Here is a 21,356-nt window from a genome sequence, read left to right as displayed (position 1 = left end):
AAATCTTTTAAATTCAACAGGTGTGGAGAATTCAAATGATCTGTCTTGCTGTTTGTGTAGTAGCAATCCTTACTGATTGTTGTCTTTCCTTCTTGAGTACTGTTAATATTACCTTACTTGCAACAATTTTTAACCAAAACAAAAAAGAAGGCACTTGTGATGTGTGGATTAGGTGCACATCACAGATGAATATTTTTAACAGCTTGGTATTTTTACAAGATAGACATAATTCTTACAATAATATTGGAATGTGTAGTAAAAACTTAGAAAGATTTTTCTACTAGGAAATTTCAGCGTTCCTCTTTAAGAATGCACTATTTGTTCTTTCTCTCCTGGCAAAAATGTCTTCCAGATAACCTCCTTCATGGCTGGATCATGCATAAGTAGATGTCCAACATTGGGTATTTCATGGAAGTGTATCCATGGAAGTCTTTCTGCAACGTAACGCTGTAATATAACAGGTACAACCCAGTCTTCGTCACCATGCCACAAGTGGACTGAGCCTTCACCATTTGGGAAAAGGTTCTTAAGATCCATAGGATCAAAATCCCATTTCCCGAACCCCACCATCATGTCGCGGTGGAGGGACTCAAATACTCCTTGTTTTACAGCATATTCCTACGGATGAAAGAAGCAGCAACTTTTGAGCCAGCAATACTCATAACATAAGCAGCAAACATATGAACAGAATTCTTAGTTTTGTTATCAATTACGCTATAACGCTTTTAACTTCTTGGCATGTATTGTTCGTCTCCCTAATAGCAGCATACGTTTCACTTCCACTTAAAAAAGTTCTTTCTCAAGAGCATAACGAACACCCCAAGACAAAATGTTACTTAATACCAAAGATCATAGGCAACAACATATCTAGTTGGGTCTGTGGAGGGTAGAGTGTACGCAAACCTTACTCTTACCTCCGAGATGTAGAGAGGATGTTTTCAATAGACGCTTAGATCAAGAAAAAACAGTCCAAAAAAGCCCGTAAAAAGAAGTAACGAAAGTACAATAAACAACATATAATAACAACATATAGTAACAGAACAAAAACTACAAGAAAAAAATACAATGATCGAGGTACAAGGAACAACGTATAGTAAATAGATTAAAGGACAAAAAACTACTGGAACAATATTACAACTACTAGTATGAACGGACAACAAGACAATACACTACTAGTGATCATGGGCAAGCAAATATAAAAAAATGTAACTTGTAGGACTTTTCACCCCCTGTGGTCATTTTAACGTTTCAATAAAAACAGAAGAAACATTTAAATATGAGAAGGAATAAAACTCCAATTTACTATTATCCAGAACAAAATTCCAAGCCATTATAATTTCTCCCTGAAAATTGTTATTCCTATATCAAAGTTAGCAAACTAGAAACAATAATGATGAAAATAAAAACAATATCCGAGTCCACCGAATTCACTGTGTGACCTTACAGAATTTAATCCCCTCACTGTACCCGAGGTTATGTATTATTTCTTTTCAAGATAAAACGGATAAATTATTAAAGAAGTAGCGGTACCTCAAACTTTAATAATTTCAGCGAACTCAAAACCCAGCAACAAAACCACACAAAGACTCAACTTTGTTTGTGAGAAAATATATGCAGAAGGGGGAGAAATTTGATGTTTAAAAATGAGAGGAAAATCCTCTATTTATAGACAACAAAGAGTAGTGTGAACAAATGCTTATTGTGGCTTACTGAAAAAGTCAGAACCCTTCGCAAAAGTCACAACCTTTCAGAAAAGTCGCAACTCTTCAAAAAAAGTCACAACTTTTTGAAAAAGTCACAACCTTTCAGAAAAGACACAACCTTTCATAAATGTCACAACCTTTTATTTCCCATTCACACCTTTAAAATTCAACAATAATTTGTTACAAGGACCAAACACATGCATGGAAGGGAACAGAAGTGACAGTAATCTAACAGTAAATTATCCAAATTCAGGTAGGAAACCAATTACCTTAAGTTTTTGCATTTGACTTGCATGCTTAGCAGATCTGGAAACAACTTCTAAATCTGGGGGAGACATTTTGGGTTTTCCAGATATAACACTATTGCATGGGAACCACTTCTGAGTGTTCCACCAGTAGACTAGCCAAGGCGCATAATGTGCAACTCGAAGTGCCCATTGGTCCTGTGGGAGCTGTAGATTGTATCCCTCTGTTGACAAATTATCAGGAAAGCTAGGCCACCAGTAATTTACAACAGGAGCAACTAGAGCTGCTCCAGCTAACCTATTAGCACCAAAAGAGGATGCAACAAATAATCAAAAAACAGAGAATACAGGGATACTGGAAGTCTTCTTGTTGTTGCTGTTGCTGAGTACAGCGAGGACCAAAAGAAGGTAACAAATATATCACTCAGAGGGACTTTGATTTTATCAAGTTGTGTAAAAACGAGGACATGACCCTAAATAGGAAGATATGGAGGTCAGGAATTAGGGTAGAAGGTTAGTAAGTAGACGAGTAGTGTCTAGTTCTCCTATCAGTATTATTATTATTACCTCCTACTTTCTTATTCTTTGATTCGTCTCACTTGGAGCTGATAAATTTGAGCCGAGGGTCTTTCGGTAACAGCCTCTCTACCTCCATGAGGTAGTGGTAAGGTCTGCGTACACTTTATCCTTCCCAGACCTCACTAGTGGGATTTCATTGGGTATGTTGTTGTTATTGTTTCTTATTCTTTGATTTTAGTGTTACATGTTGTTTCCGTTGCTTTAGTTGTCATTCATTTTGTTGGTGCTACTTGTTCTTTTTTAAAAAAATTAGCATAGCTTCTTCACTATCGTATTTGTTTTACTTGTTTTTTGATTCTGCTTTACTTGAGCGAGGATCTATCAAAAACAGCCTCTTTACCAACATAAGATAGGGGTAAGGCAGCATACACTCTACCCTCTCCGGACCCCACTTACGGGATTACATAGGGTATGTTGTTGTTGTTGTTGAGTAATGTAATACTGAGATCCACACTGCTTCAGTTATACCTCTCTTACCTTTCAGGTAAAGATGGCAAGCAGTTACGTGAAACAACAATCTGCTGTATTTCTAGGACAGTTGGTTTCATGTTCGGAATGCTTTGCTATAAATCAAAACTTCCTCCTCATCTGTTAATTCTTAGGTCTTTTACATTTTGTGTCTGATAGGATATGATAATGATGACATGGCAGTTGAATGTTAAGGACAAGATTTCATGAAGCATGTCGCTCATGCCAAGTGATTTCCACACATCAAGCTTTAAAGCAAAAGATATTGGGTACAAATATACCTACCGATTAGGGATGTACTTGAGGCAACCCCAAACTGAATGACCACCCATGGAAAACCCCATAACATAAAATTTAGGGCCAAGTCCAAGTTGATCAGCAAGCTCTTCCATATCCAAAGCTGTAGTTTGTATAGTCCGTTCTGGAAGTGGATCACTTTCCCCATAACCTGGTCTATCAAAAGAGACAACATACGCCCCTAATTCTTCAAGTGTATCCTGAAAGAAACATCAATAAACCATTATTTCTCAGTTCAATTATACTCAAAAAGGATGCAGAAGTACAAGATTGACAAAGAGTTGATGAAATACCAAGGGTGCAATAACTGACTCATATTTGGTAGAACCAAAGCTATGTGCATATACGACCTTATATTTGGCCTTTTCTTTGGGTACACCATGCTCCTTATAAGCCAGATGTCTTCCATCCCTAAGTTTGATTCGAGGTCCGGTAACAGTTGGACCATCAGGAGAGCCACAGATTCTGGGAGGTGGAGGTAGGAGGGCTGGGAATGCCCATGCTAGACCTGAAATCAATAAGACAACTAAAACTTTCCCGAGCATACCTGAACACAAGATAGAAACAACTCTTATAATATTATGGAATATGTAGATGACATAGTGCAACCTAAGATATATACTGATCGCTTAGTAGAGAAAAAAGAACAATTTTAGAAAGATTTTGCCTACAAGGAGATTTCAGATGTTATATGACGATAAAGAAAAAAAGAATGGTGGCAAGGTGATGATATGAAGAAATGAATGTGGAATACACAAAAGGGCAAACAAATTTAAACAAAATGTAATAACACAGAAGAAGATATTATTTTGGAACTTTCAGGAGAATTGAGTTTTCAACAAGCAAGAACACAACCACCCTCTTCTAGTGTTAAGATTGAAAGCTTGCAATCACAGAACTTTTGTATGATAACCCTTGCTCATCTAAAGGCCAATGTGCTCCAACTTATGAAATCACCCATTGAAAAAAAGAGTATTCTTTAGAAAAAAATTGCTGACAAGGAAATTTCCGCTTTTATATGACAATAAAGAAAATAAAGAATGGTGGCGAGGTGATGACATACAAAATACTGAAAGTGGAATACACAACTGAAAGACAAATGAACTAACCAAGATATACTAAGATAGAAGAAGGTATTTGTTTGGAATTTTAAATCAAATCAAGTTCTAACAAGCAAGAACATAATCACCCTCTTCTGGTGTTAAGTTTGAAGGCTTGCAATCACGGAACTTTTTTATGACTATCCTTCTAGTCAAATTCCCTCAACTGATGAAATCATTCACTCGATTCCTACAACCAAGTTTTCCTCAATGTGGCAAAATAAAAGTGAAAGAGAAGATTGTCTAGTATGACTTAGTCATGGATTATTCTTCCTATATGGAGACTGGAGAGAGGCGTTGTTAGCTTGGGGGAGAAATTCCAATGTCTTTCTTTCATCCTCTCTGTCTAGAGCCTATGCCAATTGGTCTTGACAGTAGAAAAAGCTGCACCAACTTTACTATGAGCTACATACAGTAGAAATGAAGCTAGATTTGGCATGAGCAAGAACAAAATTACACAAAATATAACTATTTCCATTCTTCTGTAAACCTAGTTCTTGTCTCAAAATCCATCAAAACATCAGCTCTTCTTGTTTTCTTTCTTGGGTGAGCTGCACTACTATTATTTTCTGGCTTGTTAATTTTCTCTCAATTTTCCTCTTCATTACTTTGTTTCTCAATTTTCTTTTGGCCAAGAGTAGGGGGCAGGCATGCAGAGCTACAAACCTATCTACAGGTTTTGCAGAATTTAGTAATTTTAGCTCAAACCCTGTAGTTGTATCTAAAAATACACTTAATATATATAATAGAAATTATCAAGAACCTATAAAGCTCATGTGGATCTAGCTTTCAACAGCATAGAACACACATTATGAGAGATGTTGAAGGGGGCTGGTTCTCCGCTATATGCATGCTAATGGAGCAAGTATGTTTATCATTGTGGTTCACCTTCATATTTATCATGGTCTATATTATGCCAGTTATAGCATTCCTAGGGAATTTGTTATCTATAAACTCAAAATCCTGATTCTGTCTAGGGATGGCAATACGGTGGGGCAGATATGGGGCGGAGTTTAGGCTATGCGGGTGGGAGGCGGGTTGAAATGACTTTTTCTTAAAACTAAGAGGGGCAGGGCGGATTGCGGGTTTAAACCAAAAAAAATTGACGTTAATATTATTCTCGTGAACATACCTCGAATTATATTAGCTTTATCTAAAATTATATGATATTTAGAATTACGTGTATTACACTACAAATTAGTTGCAGTTTGTTCGAATGTGAGAATATAGTGCCTCCGTGTACGTATGTGAATATAATAGTTATGACTTCAAATGGTGATGAAACATTTTTTTGAATTTTAAACCTTAAAAATAAATTTAAAAAAATTACATGTATAAGCAAATTCTCAACAATCAAATAATATAGTTTGCTCCCAGAGTTAGGTGTATTCAAATTGTAAAGAAACATACCTTTGCTGAAATTGGAATGAAAAAAAATCGAATCTTGAAGATGATTCAATGGCTTTGTTGGGAGAACACTGAAATGTTGAGCTTTAATGAGTGAGAAGACAGCTATTGGGTTGAATTTGTTAGAACTGTGTAAAGATTTTGCAGAGGTCAACAATGTTAGGTGAACTACCTTTTGAATAAATGGAGACAGAGAGGAGAAACCAAATTTTGTATGAAAATTAGTAGTGCCCATTTCATTGAGAGGTTTGACCAGGGAGTTTTCGTCTGGCATCAGGTGTCAATATTATATCGGAAAAAAAAGGTCATATTTGCCTTTGTACTCATTGAAAGAAGTTATATTTATTCTCGTCATATTTTTTTTTACTAAGTGGGTCAAATAAAATATATTGAGCCATGTAGGTACCACGTAGGATAATAAAAATATATTCATGTATGAGCCATGTAGGTATCACATAGGCGTCATGTAAGATAATAAAAGTGGTGACATAATACTTAATTGTTCAAGGACAAATATGTGTTCAAAGTTAGATGGTAAAGAAAAATTCAATGAGCACAAGGACAAATATGACCCTTTTCTGATATTATATCTATTTTATTGAAACAAAACAGAAGGCTATGATAATGTGTGGATTAGCTGCATATTACCGGCAGAGCAGAGCCACCTTATAATGAGGGAGTTTATCTGAACTCTCTTCGATGAAAATTTATATTATTTATATGTGGTTAAAATATTTTTTTTATGTATATATAGTAGATGTCAAACTCTCTTGCCTAGTTTATGTGTCTATTTTTTCAAATTTTGAACCTCCTTATTAAATATTCTGAGTTTACTATTGATTCTAGATAGACAAAAACCTAATATTTAAGTAGAAAAGAATAAATGAATAAATGGACGGATCCATAATCCACCATTTTTCGAACCATGTGAACTCTATTTCTCGATTATGAAAAAAAAAGAACTTTTGTGGCTGGAGCCACAAGTTACTATTCCCTTCAAGGAAAAAAATTTGTATCTTGATGTTTTTCCACTAAAGATGTGTTCAGTATTGAGGAAAATGAAAAATATTATCTTGAAAATTATTTTCTAGAAAAATATGTAAATTTGTTATTTTGTTTTTTGTGTTCGGTAAATAAGGAAGAAAATATAATCTTGAAAATATTTGTATATAAATTGTTTGGGGTAGGAAGCACTACAACTAAAGTTTGATATGATAATAAATAATGAAAATAAATTGGACACGAGAATTTTACGTGGAAACTCCTCAAACAGATAGAGGGAAAAAACCACGGGGTAGAAGGATCTTACTGTGATAATATGGGAGTACACTGCTCTCAAATACAAAGAGAAAACAACAATTAACACTTCTCTCTTATAAAATGAACAACTCACTAAAGAGAACACTCAAGACTAAATATTTATCTTGGTGTATAACTCTCTTTGTGTTCTTACTCTTTTGGATTGTATTTTTTTTTTGTGGGATAATCTAAACGAGTGCAAGATGCCTTCTATTTATAGAAAACTAGAAATACGTAAAATCCGCATATTGCACCTTCCTTTTTGATTACGCATTTTGTTCCCTTTTTGATTATCTTGCATAAATGAATACCAAATTCTAAACAAAATTTCCTTCGCCAACTTTAAATTATTTTTCCAACATTAACTAATTCTGAATTCCTTTAAAATTTAAGCATCTGCTTCTATCCAAATTCTAATTTCTCTGTCACACTTTGAATAATTTTTGCAATCAAACTATAAGACAAACGCCAAAAACAATTTCAAATAATTATTAATATTTTTCACAGCTTGGTATTTTTACAAGATAGACATAATTCTTACAATAATATTGGAATGTGTAGTAAAAAATAACAATTTAGAAAGATTTTTCTACTAGGAAATTTCAGCTTTCCTCTTTAAGAATGCACTTTTTGTTCTTTCTCTCCTGTCAAAAATGTCTTCCAGATAACTTCCTTCATGGCTGGATCATGCATAAGTAGATGTCCAACATTGGGTATTTCATGGTAGTGTATCCATGGAAGTCTTTCTGCAACGTAACGCTGTAATATAACAGGTACAACCCAGTCTTCGTCACCATGCCACAAGTGGACTGAGCCTTCACCATTTGGGAAAAGGTTCTTAAGATCCATAGGATCAAAATCCCATTTCCCGAACCCCACCATCATGTCGCGGTGGAGGGACTCAAATACTCCTTGTTTTACAGCATATTCCTACGGATGAAAGAAGCAGCAACTTTTGAGCCAGCAATACTCATAACATAAGCAGCAAGCATATGAACAGAATTCTTAGTTTTGTAATCAATTACGCTATAACGATTTTAACTTCCTGGCCTGTATTGTTCGTATCCCTAATAGCAGCGTACTTTTCATTTCCACTCGAAAAAGTTCTTTCTCAAGAGAATAACAAACACCCCAAGACAAAATGTTACTTAATACCAAAAATCACAGGAGACAACATACTCAGTGTAGTTCCACAAAGTGAGGTCTAAGGATGGTAGAGTGTACACAGATCTTACCCCTACCTCAGAGTTAGAGAGATTGTTTCAAATAGACTTTCGGCTCAAGGAAAAACAGTCCAATAAAAAAGTAACGAAAGTACAAGAAACAACAAATAACAACAATAAATAGTAACACGAAAGAAACTACAACAAAACAATACAATAATCAAGGTATTTGGAAGTTGGAACAATATATAGTAACAGAAATCGAAGGACAAGAATTAAAGAAACAATACTACGACTACTAATATGAACGGATAGCAAGACAACGCACTAGTGGTCATAGGCAAGAAAAAACAAAAAATTGTAACTTGTATGTTTTTTTCACCCCTTTGGTCATTCTAAGTCTAACGTTTCATTAAAAACAGAAGAAACATCTAACAAAAGATGGAATAAACTCCAATTTACTATGAGCCGGGACAAAATTCCAAGCCATTACAAATTTTCCCAGCAAATTTATTACAAGGATCAAACACATGCAAGTGATCATGAAGTGAGAGCAATCCAACAGTAAATTGTCCAAATTCAGGTAGGAAACCAATTACCTTAAGTTTTTGCATTTCTCTTGCATGCTTAGCAAATCTGGAAGCAACTTCTAAATCTGGGGGAGACATTTTGGGTTTTCCAGCTATAACACTATTGTACGGGAACCATTTTTGAGTGTTCCACCAGTAGACTAGCCAAGGCGCATAATGTGCAACTCTAAGTGCCCATTGGTCCTGTGGGAGCTGTAGATTGTATCCTTCTGTGGACAAATTAGCAGGAAAGCTAGGCCACCAGTAATTGACAACAGGAGCAACTAGAGCTGCTCCAGCTAACCTATTAGCACCAAAAGAAGATGCAACAAATAATCAAAAAACAGAGGATACAGGGATACAAGAAGTCTTTCTGCTGTTGTTGAGAATAGCAATGACCAAAAGAAAGTAGCATATATATCGCTCAGAGGGACTTTGATTTTATCAAATCATGTAATACCGAAGACATGAACCTAGATAGCAAGATATAGAGGTCAAGGATCAGGGAAGAAGGTTAGTAAAGAGTATTGTCTAGTTCCCCAATCAATATTATTATTATTACTCTCCTAGTGTCTTATTGTACAATTTTAGTGTTACTTGTGGTTTCCTTTGCTTCAGTTGTCGTACATTTTGTTTTTGCTACCTGTTCTATTTAATTATGTTTAGCATGGCTTCTTCGCTAGTGTATTTGTTCTACTTGTTTTTTTGTTCTGCTTTACTTGAGACGGGGGTCTATCGGAAACAATCTCTTTACCTACATAAGGTAGGGGTAAGGTTGCATACACACTACACACTACCCTCTCCGAACCACACTTGTGAGATTACAATGGGTATGTTGTTGTTTTTGTTGAGTTGTGTAATACCGAGATCTACACTGCTTCAGTTATACCTCTCTTACCTTTCACGTGCAGATGGCAAGCAGTTAAGTGAAACAACAATCTACTATATTTGTAGAACAGTTGGTTTCATGTTCGAAATGCTTTGCTATAAATCAAAACTTCCTCCTCGCCTGTGGATTCTGTGGTCTTTTACATTTTGTGTCTGATGGGTTATGATAATGGTGACATATCAGTAGAATGTTAAGGACAAGATCTCATGAGGCATGTGGCTCATGCAAAGTGATTTACAGACATACCGATTAGGGATGTACTTAAGGCAACCCCAAACTGAATGACCACCCATGGAATACCCCATAACATAAAATTTAGGGCCAAGTCCAAGTTGATCAGCAAGCTCTTCCATATCCAAAGCTGTAGTTTGTATGGTTCGTTTTGGATGTGGATCGCTTTCCCCATAACCTGGCCTATCAAAAGAGACAACATATGCCCCTAGTTCTTCAAGTGTTTCCTGAAAGAAACATCTAGGTCATTATAATCTCAGTTCAATTATACTCAAAAAGGATACAGAAGAACAAGTTTGACAAAGAGTTGATGAAATACCAAGGGTGCAATAGCTGAATCATATCTGGTAGAACTAAAGCTATGTGCATATACGACCTTATATTTGGCCGTTCCTTTGGGTACACCATGCTCCTTATAAGCCAGATGTCTTCCATCCCTAAGTTTGATTCTAGGTCCGGTAACTGTTGGACCATCAGGAGAACCACAGATTCTGGGAGGTGGAGGTATGAAGGCTGGGAATGCCAGACCTGCAACCAACAAGACAACTAAAACTTTCCCGAGCATACCTGAACTCAAGATAGACATAACTAAGAACAAGTAAGAACACAATCACCCTCTTCTAGTGTTAAGATTGAAGGCCTGCAATCACAAAACTCTTTTATGACAATTTTTGCAAGCTAAATTCCCTGAACTTATGAAATCATTCACTCGATTCCTACAACCACGTTTCTCTCAATGTGGTAAGAAAAAATTGAAGGAAAACATGGTCTAGTATGACTTTGTCGTGGATTATTCTTCCTTTATGGAGAGAGGCGTTGTCAGCTTCAGCGAGATATTCCAATGTCTTTCTTCCATCCTTTCTGTCTAGAGCCTATGCCAATTGATCTTGACAGTTGAAAAAACTGCACCTACTTTACTATGAGCTAGATACAGTAGAAAGGAAGCTAGATTTGGCATGAGCAAGAACAAAATTACACAAATTATTTTCTTTCTTCTGCAAACCTAGTTCTTGTCTCAAAATCCATCAAAACATCAGCTCTTCTTGTTTTCTTTCTTGGGTGAACTGCACTACTAAAAAAAGGTTGAGCTTTAACGAGTGAGAAACAACTATTGGGTTGAACTTGTTAGAACTGTATAAAGATTTAGTGTAGGTCAAGAATGTTGGCTTTTGAATATATGGAGACACAGAGAAACCAAAATTTGTAGGAAAAGTAGTGGCGACCATTTCATTATATGGTTGGTCCACCAACTGCATCTACTGTGTGATATTTATATGAAAAATTGATTGGAACTTAAAAGATTTTGGTGGAATAACTACTTATCACTCCGACATAATTTTTATTTATAGGTTCAGCTGTTTTATGCACCATTTTCTCTTATGACTTAGTTGGTTTCAATTTTTATATTTACCAAATTTATTATATCAATTTTTAAATTTATAAATCAATAAAAGTCAGTTATATGATTTTGCTTTTGGTTTGATTAAATCAAATTAATAAATTTATTTTTTTTCTTTAATATGATCAATTTATCCGAATAATTAAAGAATTAGATAAATGGAATCGTTTTTTTCCCAATCACCACTCAAGTTAACGAATATTAGTAATCCAATTGGTTAATTAAACTTTTGTTTGGTTGGTGAGAACTGGATTCCTCATCTTGTCATTTCCTTTCTATTTCTCCTTTTCTATCCCAATTTTTTTTAGAAAAACGTTAATTAAAATCACCACCACAAAAAAGCAATAAAGTAACAACTACTCCAACAAACACACACACATATATAATTACTGCCTTTCTTTAATTTTAATTGTCATTTTAGCTTTTTTCATATTTATAAAAAGAAAGTTTATTAAATTATTTTTATTTAATAAAAATATATTGAATTTTTCCTCCTAAATACTATGCATTAAAAATAAAAAATGCCTTTAATATTAAAGATATAATTCGAAATAATTGGGGTGGAGATCATTTACACCCCCAAACTTTACTTTAAAAATTAAATATGCCAATTTAACTTGACTTCAACTGTCATCTACATTCTCCAACTTTGAATGTGCACAAGTAGACACACGCGTTTTTACATGACAATTCACATGACACTAAAACTAATTAGTATTATATCATGTATGATATATATTATGTTATGTGCAGGACGTGTGCGTCTATTTGTTTAACTTTATACAAGTTTAAACAGTAACACACCCCATTTTGGAAAACATAAATATCAGTTGATGTCAAGTTAAATAACACGTTAATGTAATAAGTTAAGAGATAAGTGGAACTTAAATAAATATGCACATAATACATTCATATATACTAGAGAGTGCTAAAATGAAAAGTAAAGGCAAATTAGAATTGTTATCTATGTATTTAGCGCCCCCACCCCCCACTCCCCACCCCCCACCCCCACCCCCCAAAAAAAAGAGAAGACATAATCAGGGAATGGACGTGAAAATTACTATAGCCTTATAATATGTAGACATTAATTCATAATTTAGGATTAATTTACTATATGATTACTCTATATGAGACGAACTGATTTCTTTTTTAACGGTGATTACACAAATATATTTTGACGAATTTTATAAATATAATTAATATTTATTGTATAATCTCTAATTATTATGATATCAGGATTTAAAAGTGGATTTGAAAACTACTTGTAAATGTTGTTGACTCTCATGTTTCAAAATACATTACTTCTTTTGGAATAATTGATAATGTGTGTCTACCAGAGGTAGAGCCAGATAGGGTCGAGAAGATCATCTGAGCCTCCTTCAATAGAAAATTACACTATTTATATATGAATAAAATTAATTTTTATATATATAATAGATATTAAATCTGATTTGAAACAATTTTATATATATATATATTTTTTGAACTCCTTTAATAAAAGTTTTGACTCCATCATGGATGTCTTACAGCTCTTGAATACCACAAACTTAATTTTGATGTATAATCTGATTTTTCTATTGAAAAAGTTTTATCAACCAACCATTGGTAGTGTTTTAACACGACCATGTTCATCAGAACAAAGAAAGACACGATTGCAACATATATCCATAGTGTGAAAGCATCCTTTAGCTAGCAGAATTACAAAAACATTAGGATTCGTGTGTTCTATTATAGATTTGGCTCGCATGGTCTCAACTCCGATTAATTCTGGCCACTCATATTGATTTGGATCATCTGGGCCACCTTTGCATCTGTTACCAGTACAATAACAATGGGCACAATGATATTGGATTTTGGATTGACTCATGACCAAATACTGAGAAATGAGTATTAGAAAACTTAGAAGAAAAAAGGGTTTTATTTCCTTCATGTTTATGTTATTGGTGAATGGTGATCAAGAGCTTTAATTTATAGGACATAAAACAATAATTAATGTGTTATAACCTTTTAATGGAGATATGATCCAATATAGTCTGGTCAAGATTGAAGTAATAATGGTACATATAAGGATAATAGTGGTGTAACAATATTATCTGTAAAATTTATAATGTTTGACACTAATTTTGTCACTTTCACAATTTAGTTATTTTTTTTTAGCTTCTTCAATTTTAAATAATTTTAAAATAATTATTTTGTAAGATTAAAAATATTTTTTTCAAATTAATTTTAAGATAATTTTGTCATTTTTTTCTATTAAAAAACATATCTTTATATAATTCTGATTTATATAAATTATAGGGCAACAATTCTTCCTTCATGAGAGAGGTGATGTCAGCTTCATCGAAATATTTCTGTTTCTTTTTTCCATCGTCTCTGTCTAGAGCCTGTGTCAATTAGGACTATTCAAAATTGAACCAAATTCGATAATTCAAATTTTTTTTATTGATTTATTAATAGAAGATTATTGATTTAACGATTTGATAATGACTTTGATTTTATTTATTTTTTCAAAATATAGATTTCATAACGATTTAAAAACATTTCTAAACAGGTTAATCGATAATCTAATAATAGTTAAGGATAAATATTGTAGGTCCATTATGTTTTACAATTCATGTTGCGCAAAATAATAAAAAATTAGTGGGTTTCTTTTGTATCAACTATTATGCTTGTTATTTTCTACTTACAATTAGTTCCTATTATTGTGTCCATTGTGTTATTAATACTTATTCTAAACAAGTACATCATATTAAATATAATTGTCACGATTCAAAATGGGTCATGAGTGACACCCACACTTAACCTCCTAAGTGGAAGAACCAAAGATACAAACCCCAACTTATATTAGCCATTCAAGTTATGAAATACGACAACAATGCGGAAACTCAAAGCTTATTAACGTAAGAAATAACAAAAACCGCTAAAGTCTATTACATAGCATTCCTCAAAATCTGAAAGTCATCACATCAAGGACATCTAAGTTTAAATACTAAGTCTAAAAATATCAAACACCAAAATAAATAAATAACATAGTTTGTGTCCGAAAACAAAGGACATTATGCCATGGCCGAGAGAATCCAATACGAGCTGGAAGGAATTGCTCACCTGGAACCTGATGTGTTGGACACTGCTAGAGCTGAGGGCGAGTCGAAGTCGATTGTACACTCGCTGCACTCCACAAAATAAAATAAAATAAAAAAGAAAAATACAAGTAGGGATCAATATAGGACAACATGTACTGAGTAGGTATCATCGTCCGACTCGAAATAGGAATCAATATGCATAAAATAATAGCAGGAAATCAACTATATAGCCTTTAACATGTGGCAAACAACAAGATCAAGATCAAATGACAACACAATAAAATAATTACTTAATCAGTCAACGATATCAAAAATATACATGAGGACTAAAGCCTCCATACCACGGTCTTTTGAGAAATAAGTTATTTGAGATTAGGTAGTATTAATTCATTTAATTTATTTTCCTTTAATATTACTCTATTAGAACGTGACACTCAATCCAATAATATCGCGTCGGCTCATGACACCCAATTCAAATATATCATGCCGGCTCATGACACCCGATACAAATATATCGTGCCAGCTCATGACACCCGATTCAAATATATCATGTCAGCTCGTGACACCCAATTCAAATATATCGTGTCATCTCATGGCATCCAATCCCATAATATAATTAATTTATCATTTTTTATTATCACATTCCACTTCATTAACAATATTTCATCAAGTCTTTTTTATTCAAGGCATTACTTTTGATAGGGCAAGTTCAAGATTATGGATTTCACGGTCTTGGAAATGCAGACCAATCACAACAACATATCAACCATAGAAAACTTCTCAACATTACTCAACGACTATCAATCATTATTAAGAGTCTCTCTATAATATAGAATAAACCATAACCTACCTCAACCGAAGAACCGAAGTCAAACAAACTAATTTACCGGTGATTTTCTTTTCTTCGATGCCTCAAAACGTTTCCAATCTAACTAGTATACTATATTCGTAAGTAAAGGAATTCATAAACACCCATACTATATATATAACGTAGATCCAACAACTCACCCAATTTTATAATCAATTCCCTAAAACTCAAATTTAGGATTAAGCCTCAATTCCCCCAAGAAAAGGGACTATCCCAAAGTTTATGACTTGAACAACGAGTCGTAGGGACTCCTATAAGTCATAGGAGTGGCTCGTAGGAATAATATTAAAGTTGGAAAATCAACTAAGTTTGGAATTGAGTTTACAAGTCAAGTTGACGACTCGTAGAGTGAGCCGTAGAGTTGATCTCTAATTTTGTGAAATTGACAAGCCTCAGTACTTTCGAGATGACTCAACGAGATGAATCGTAGAATGAGTTACGAGTCGTAGAATGGACTCGTAGAATTGGTTCCTATGTTCTAACTTTTGACTAAGTGACGAGAAAAATTGATGATTCATTTGTACAACTCGTAGGAGAGTCGACGACTCATAAGGATGAGTCATAGGGACCAAGTTTCATTACAATACCCTATGATTTTGGAGCACAAGTTTGACGACTCATATTGACGATCCGTAGACCAAATGATAAGTCGTAGGAGCCATCCATAGTGTCGTAAAGGAATGATTTTTTATTGTGCATAGATGTTAAGGTCAATTATGTGTGGGAATATATTTGGAGAGGTTTTAAGGTCACAAGAATCCTCTAGCACAAAGTCGAGTTGAAAGTTTTCTTACCAATTGAGTTTTGGTGAAAGATTTTACTGTGGTCAATTTTAAATGATCATATCTTCTAGAATATAACGAATTAAATAGATGACCTATCAAATTAAAGGCATTTGAGTCCTCTTTCCAACTCCACTAATTTTGTCTCATTTGGAGTTTGGAGTAAAATCTTATGGCCATTTTACTAAAGACTGCCAAATTAAAAATATTACGACCTTGAGTTACGACCCGTGGAAACAAGTTACAAACCATAGAAATGTTTACGACCTAGAAACTTAAGATCAAAGACTCAGTTTTTCAGATTTTTCCAAGGTTTAACAGGACGAATTGGGTCTATGACCCATAAACACTTTGATGATACGTAAAAAGTGATTCGTAGGGTCTTCTGATCAGATTTATATGAGGCGTTGTTTGGTATTTTTCCTATAAGTTCCTCAATGTATTTAGACTTTTTGGGACTATCAACTGTTGACTACCCTAAGTATTCTCAAACTCTCATTCTATTATTAACTCTCAAAAATCACAAGTCTTCTCTCCCAAGGGATCCTCTCAAAGGTCTTCTCCCACACTCAAGCTAGGGTCTCAAGATCAACAAGGTTTATCTTCAATTTCTTAGTGGATTCAATCAAGGTATGTGGGATTGATTCATGGGTTCCTTTCACTTATGAAGTCCCAAGGTTTTCTCAAGGTTTCTTTCAATTTCAATTGATTATGAACCCTAGTTTTGATGAATTGCATTGGAATGATTTAATTTTATTTTTAGATGTTATAAATGATCATTATATGCATGTTTTCACATGAATTTCATGATTTTAATTTAAATTATGAATTTCCATGAATGAAGCTATTTCAAATTAATATTATGAAGTTAAAGCTGATTTTCATGAATAGATTATGAGTTCAATGATCTTCAAGTAAAGTTTTCATGATTTAAAGTTGAGATTATGATTTTTATGATGAAAGTTATAATGATGATCAAAGTTAAGATCAAAGAAGTTATTATGTTGTGATAAGTCCATCTATCATGTATGCATGTTTTACCTTTAGTTACAAGTATAACTATGATCTTGAGTTCCAAGTTATATTCAACGAAAGCTTTATGAATGTTTGACAAGGTCTACAAATGAGTTTAAAGGTGTTTTTTGCAAAAAAGTTTTATGAATGATGATTCTATAATGTTCAAGCAAGTTAATAATAGAGTGAGTTAAGTCCCTAAAGATATTTTACGAAAAAAGATATGTGATGATGAAAGGTCTACACTCATATTACATGAGATAAAGTTAAGGAGCTATTCTATGATTATATTCTTATGAAGAGTGGACGGGTAGTAGATATGGACCCTCCCACATGTTGATTGAGTTTATGTTTTATAGTTTGTCTATTCCTTAAGAGTTTACCTAGCACCAGTGGACCTTGGAATAGGTATTCTCTCCCGTAGCAAAGGCAAAAGACACGTAGAAAGATCCCATTATTCCATAATTACGTGCCACCGTAGGATAAAAGATCACCTGTAGAAAAGGCTTGATTAATTAGAGGATCACCTGTAGAAGAGGCTTGATTCCTATGAGGCTCACCCGTAGAAGAGGGTCGATCCTTCATGTAGCTTAGTATATCCACTTAGGCATATAGGAGACTACCTTGGCAAGTAGTCTCCCCCTTTCCTCCGATGTATGGGTAAACATTGAAAATTCATGTTATAGCTCATATGGTTTATGTCGGTTAATGGTTGCTTTCACAAAAAGTATAAGGTCCCTCTTTCAAGGTTAAGGTATTTCTTACTATGACTACTAATATCTTTCACATGTCCATGATCTCTCATAAGGTTAAAGGTCCTATCTCACAAGTTATATGACATGAAGTAAATTTTACTGTGATGCTTATGATGCATTGACCACAAGTTTAATATGATTTCAAATGCTTTTCAAGCCTTATTCATGCTTTTCATTACATTGGTTATGCATCCTATGTTACATATTGTTTATGCCTTATTTCATTGTTCATGCATATCTCACATACTTAGTACATTCAAAGAACTAATGCATACTTTTGTGCCTATTTATGTTATAATGTAGGGCTCGGCGATCACCTTACACACTCTCATGGCTAGATAGGAGATGTGTTCGCTTGATTTGGTAAGTCCTCATGTTTTGGGGACTACCTATCGAGCTTGTTTCTTCCCTTGCTAATTTTAGACTATGTTACTATTTTGAGATGTTCTTTTCTTGTTCGGGGAGATAGTGGCTTATTCTATGTCCTCATAAATGTTAGTATTGTAGAGGCATGTTTAGACAAGGAGTTGATCTAGTTCATTTGGGCATAATACTTGAGGTTATCTTCCGCTTTTCTTAGCCAAATGAAATGATTTTTTATTATCAATTGCATGCAATGAACCTTCCTTGATGGTTGGAATTGTGTGAAACTATTCATTGTGTTTTTTTTGATTGGATCGGGCGTCACTTCTGAAACATAATTGGATTAGCTGTTACGTTCTGACAACTGGATGGGTGTCACGTTCTAACACAATATTAGTTCGGATTTCATGTTCCGACACATTATTGGATCGGGTATCACGTTCCAACACACTAATAGTTTGAGTGTGGATTCCATGAGAAGGCCATTCTTTGATTGTGGCATTGACATTGAGATTGTTAGCCTGTGTATATGTTTATGTACTATTTATGAGATGATAAGTGGTAAAGTCTTCACTATATGTGTGCTTATTGTGTTGTGGTTACTTGCTTATACTTCACTTACTGGAATAGCCGCATGATCTTATCAGTACACCGTTGTTTTGTGTACTGATACTGCACTTGCTCTTTCTTTTTTTAATACAGTGCATCTTCAGGCGGCTGTTGAGGGCCTCAACTAGAAGATCACTGATTTCAGAGTTCAAAGGTGAGTCAGTTCTTTCAAGCTTCTGTGAATTTTTCTCAGTCTTGTTCCTTCTTTCAAGACTTAGACTTCTCGTACTCTTATTTTATTTTATAGTTTTTTCGGATTGCACCCCCTTTCTTTAGACTTGATGGTTAGTAGAGTTTTGGTATAATGACTTTCAGATTCTAGGATGTTGTATTTCCACATTATTTATGTTTGATTTGTTACATTACTGAGTTATATGGGAACTCAGCTTTTAAAACTATTATTTAAATCTGCTTCTGTATTTTTAAATGTTTTTGTCTCTTTAAGTCTGTTAAGTTTTGAGTGTTATATCGATTCTCCCATCGGAGGATTAATGTGGGTGTCAATCACAGTAGGTCAGGATCGTGACATATACACAACCCTTGTGCCAATTGGTCTTGACAATTAAGAAAAAATTATACCTACTTTACTATGAGCTAAATACAGTAGAAATGAAGCAAGATTTGACATGGGCAAGAACAAAATCACACAAATTATAACTATTTCCTTTCTTCTGTAAACCTAGTTCTTGTCTCAAAATCCATCAAAACATCAACTCTTCTTGTTTTATTTCTTGGGTGAACTCACTACTCTTCTTTCCTGGCCTGTTAATTTTTCTCTCAATTTTCCTCTTTATTCCTTTTTTACTGAATTTTCTTTTGGCTAAGAGTCCGGATGCTCATCTCAATTAATTTTATGAGATACGTATCATCTATGGAATACCTATAACCTTCCTATCAGCAACAGGTACTAGATAACTTCACCAAAGCTAAGACAAATGAAAAAGTCCCATATTGAGGGCTTCTGGTCCACCCGATGTGGGAGTTCCATATTGGGTCCGACTAAAAAAGGTCGCGCCGAAAAATTTACATTGAGAGTAAAATATTATGTAACAAAGGTGATTACATATTCAAGAAGATTCAAACTCCAAACCTCTAATTAAGGATGAATCACTATTTACCACTCCATCTAACCTTTATTGGTAGGTTGGGCTGCTCTACACACAATTTACTTTCCTCACTCAGTTTGATTCAATTTTTTTATTAATCAAATTAATTATATTCATTCTTAAATTTATAAATTAAATTAGATCAATAAAAGTTAGTTGTATCGATTTCATTTTTTGGTTTGGTTAGGCTTTATTTTAATTTTATATATAAATTGGAGTAGTTGTAATCTAATTTTTTCATAAATAATATTTATTTTTGATTTGATATGATAATTTTTTTAGGATAATTAGAGAATTAGATGGACAATTTTTTTTTTATTCTTTGTTTTAATCACCATGCTAAAAAGATCACAACCCCAAGTTAACAAATATTAGTAGTTTACGTAGTTAACTAACTAAATTTTCACCTTATTGATGAGGACTCTATTCTTCATCTCGTGATCCTCTCACCTATTTCCTCCACCCTATTCCTAATTTTTATTTAAAATAAAAAAATTACAACTTCAAGCTTAGGACCCACAAAGATCAATAAAGCAAAAGTACAACTACTCCCTTTTATTTTATTTTAATTATCATTTTAACTCTTTTTACATTCATTAAAAAAATTATTAAGTTATTTTTATTTAATAGCAATAGATATTCTGGCCACTCATATCTTCTGGCCCCATTCTGCATAAATTGCCAGTACAAATACATGCGGCACAAGCAGGGTAAGGAATTTTTTGATTGACTTATGACTAAATATTGAGAAATGAGTATGAGAAAACTAAGAAGAAAAAAGGTTTTTGTTTTCATGTTTAATTAATGTACTACTTCCTTCGTTTTATTTTAGTTATCATGATAATATTTTATATAATTCTTAAGAAAATATTAATTAGGAGTATTATTTGACTAATATATCCCTTATTACTTTTTTAATATTTATCTATTTATGTACCTTTTTAATTCTAGATAATTAATGATAAGAATAAATTATATACATATGATATCTCTATATAATTATGATATATAGATTTATATAGTTCTCACTTCAAATAATACTGGAGACTTTACTCTAAAATTGTGTTCAAATTCTATTTTCTTAAAAATCGATTAAACCGTAAATTAGTCACCATAATTAGTCTTTATTTTAAAATAAATATTATATGTCAAAATAATTATTTTATGTTGGTGAAATTATAAGATTACAAATTACAATTGAAAAATAAAAATAAAAAAATTAACTTCACTTCTTGGCTGAGGCGCGGATCGCTCTCTTTAAGGAGATTCAAGTCCACTGCAGTAAATCGTTTCACTGGTCCAGCAGTAGTCCTCTAGACTTGTCCCCTCCAGAATACAACAGCCTTATCACAAAAATGTAACTCAACAAACTCTGGACAAGAGTTGAGTTTAAAGCTCTACACAAAGAACACCTCCCTTCAACTAAT

General features: G+C 33.6%; 1 protein-coding gene across 5 annotated transcripts; it reads right to left on the bottom strand.

Annotated features, from left to right (window-relative positions):
- Positions 1-23: 23 nt before the first annotated feature.
- On the bottom strand, positions 24-11,213 carry LOC129899993 (uncharacterized). 5 transcript variants are annotated; one of them, XM_055975001.1, is made up of 8 exons: positions 10,270-11,213; positions 9,966-10,177; positions 8,885-9,134; positions 7,816-8,028; positions 3,586-3,738; positions 3,281-3,492; positions 1,973-2,246; positions 24-618 (listed from the first exon to the last, which is right to left on the bottom strand). In XM_055975001.1, exons 1-8 carry the CDS (start codon positions 10,534-10,536, stop codon positions 304-306), a joined length of 1,896 nt encoding a protein of 631 aa, XP_055830976.1. In that variant the 5' UTR covers positions 10,537-11,213; the 3' UTR covers positions 24-303. The 5 variants fall into 5 exon arrangements, with proteins under 5 accessions (XP_055830976.1, XP_055830966.1, XP_055830957.1 ...); XM_055974991.1 differs by lacking the exons at positions 7,816-8,028; positions 8,885-9,134; positions 9,966-10,177; positions 10,270-11,213 and adding an exon at positions 5,803-6,079 and having other exon boundaries at positions 3,643-3,839; XM_055974982.1 differs by lacking the exons at positions 7,816-8,028; positions 8,885-9,134; positions 9,966-10,177; positions 10,270-11,213 and adding an exon at positions 5,803-6,077 and having other exon boundaries at positions 3,586-3,839.
- Positions 11,214-21,356: the final 10,143 nt, after the last annotated feature.

The sequence above is a fragment of the Solanum dulcamara genome, chromosome 1, assembly GCF_947179165.1.
Source record: "Solanum dulcamara chromosome 1, daSolDulc1.2, whole genome shotgun sequence".
Classification (NCBI taxonomy): domain Eukaryota; kingdom Viridiplantae; phylum Streptophyta; class Magnoliopsida; order Solanales; family Solanaceae; genus Solanum; species Solanum dulcamara.
This window is presented reverse-complemented; position numbering and strand designations above follow the sequence as displayed.

Coding starts and splice junctions, on each gene's coding strand:
- LOC129899993 (XM_055975001.1), bottom strand. CDS start 10,536: ATGTCTATCTTGAGTTCAGGTATGCTCGGGAAAGTTTTAGTTGTCTTG. Junction 8,029..8,884: donor CTTCCAGATTTGCTAAGCAT/GCAAGAGAAATG, acceptor TTTCATCCGTAG/GAATATGCTGTAAAACAAGG. Junction 619..1,972: donor GTCAAATGCAAAAACTTAAG/GTAATTGGTTTC, acceptor TTTCATCCGTAG/GAATATGCTGTAAAACAAGG.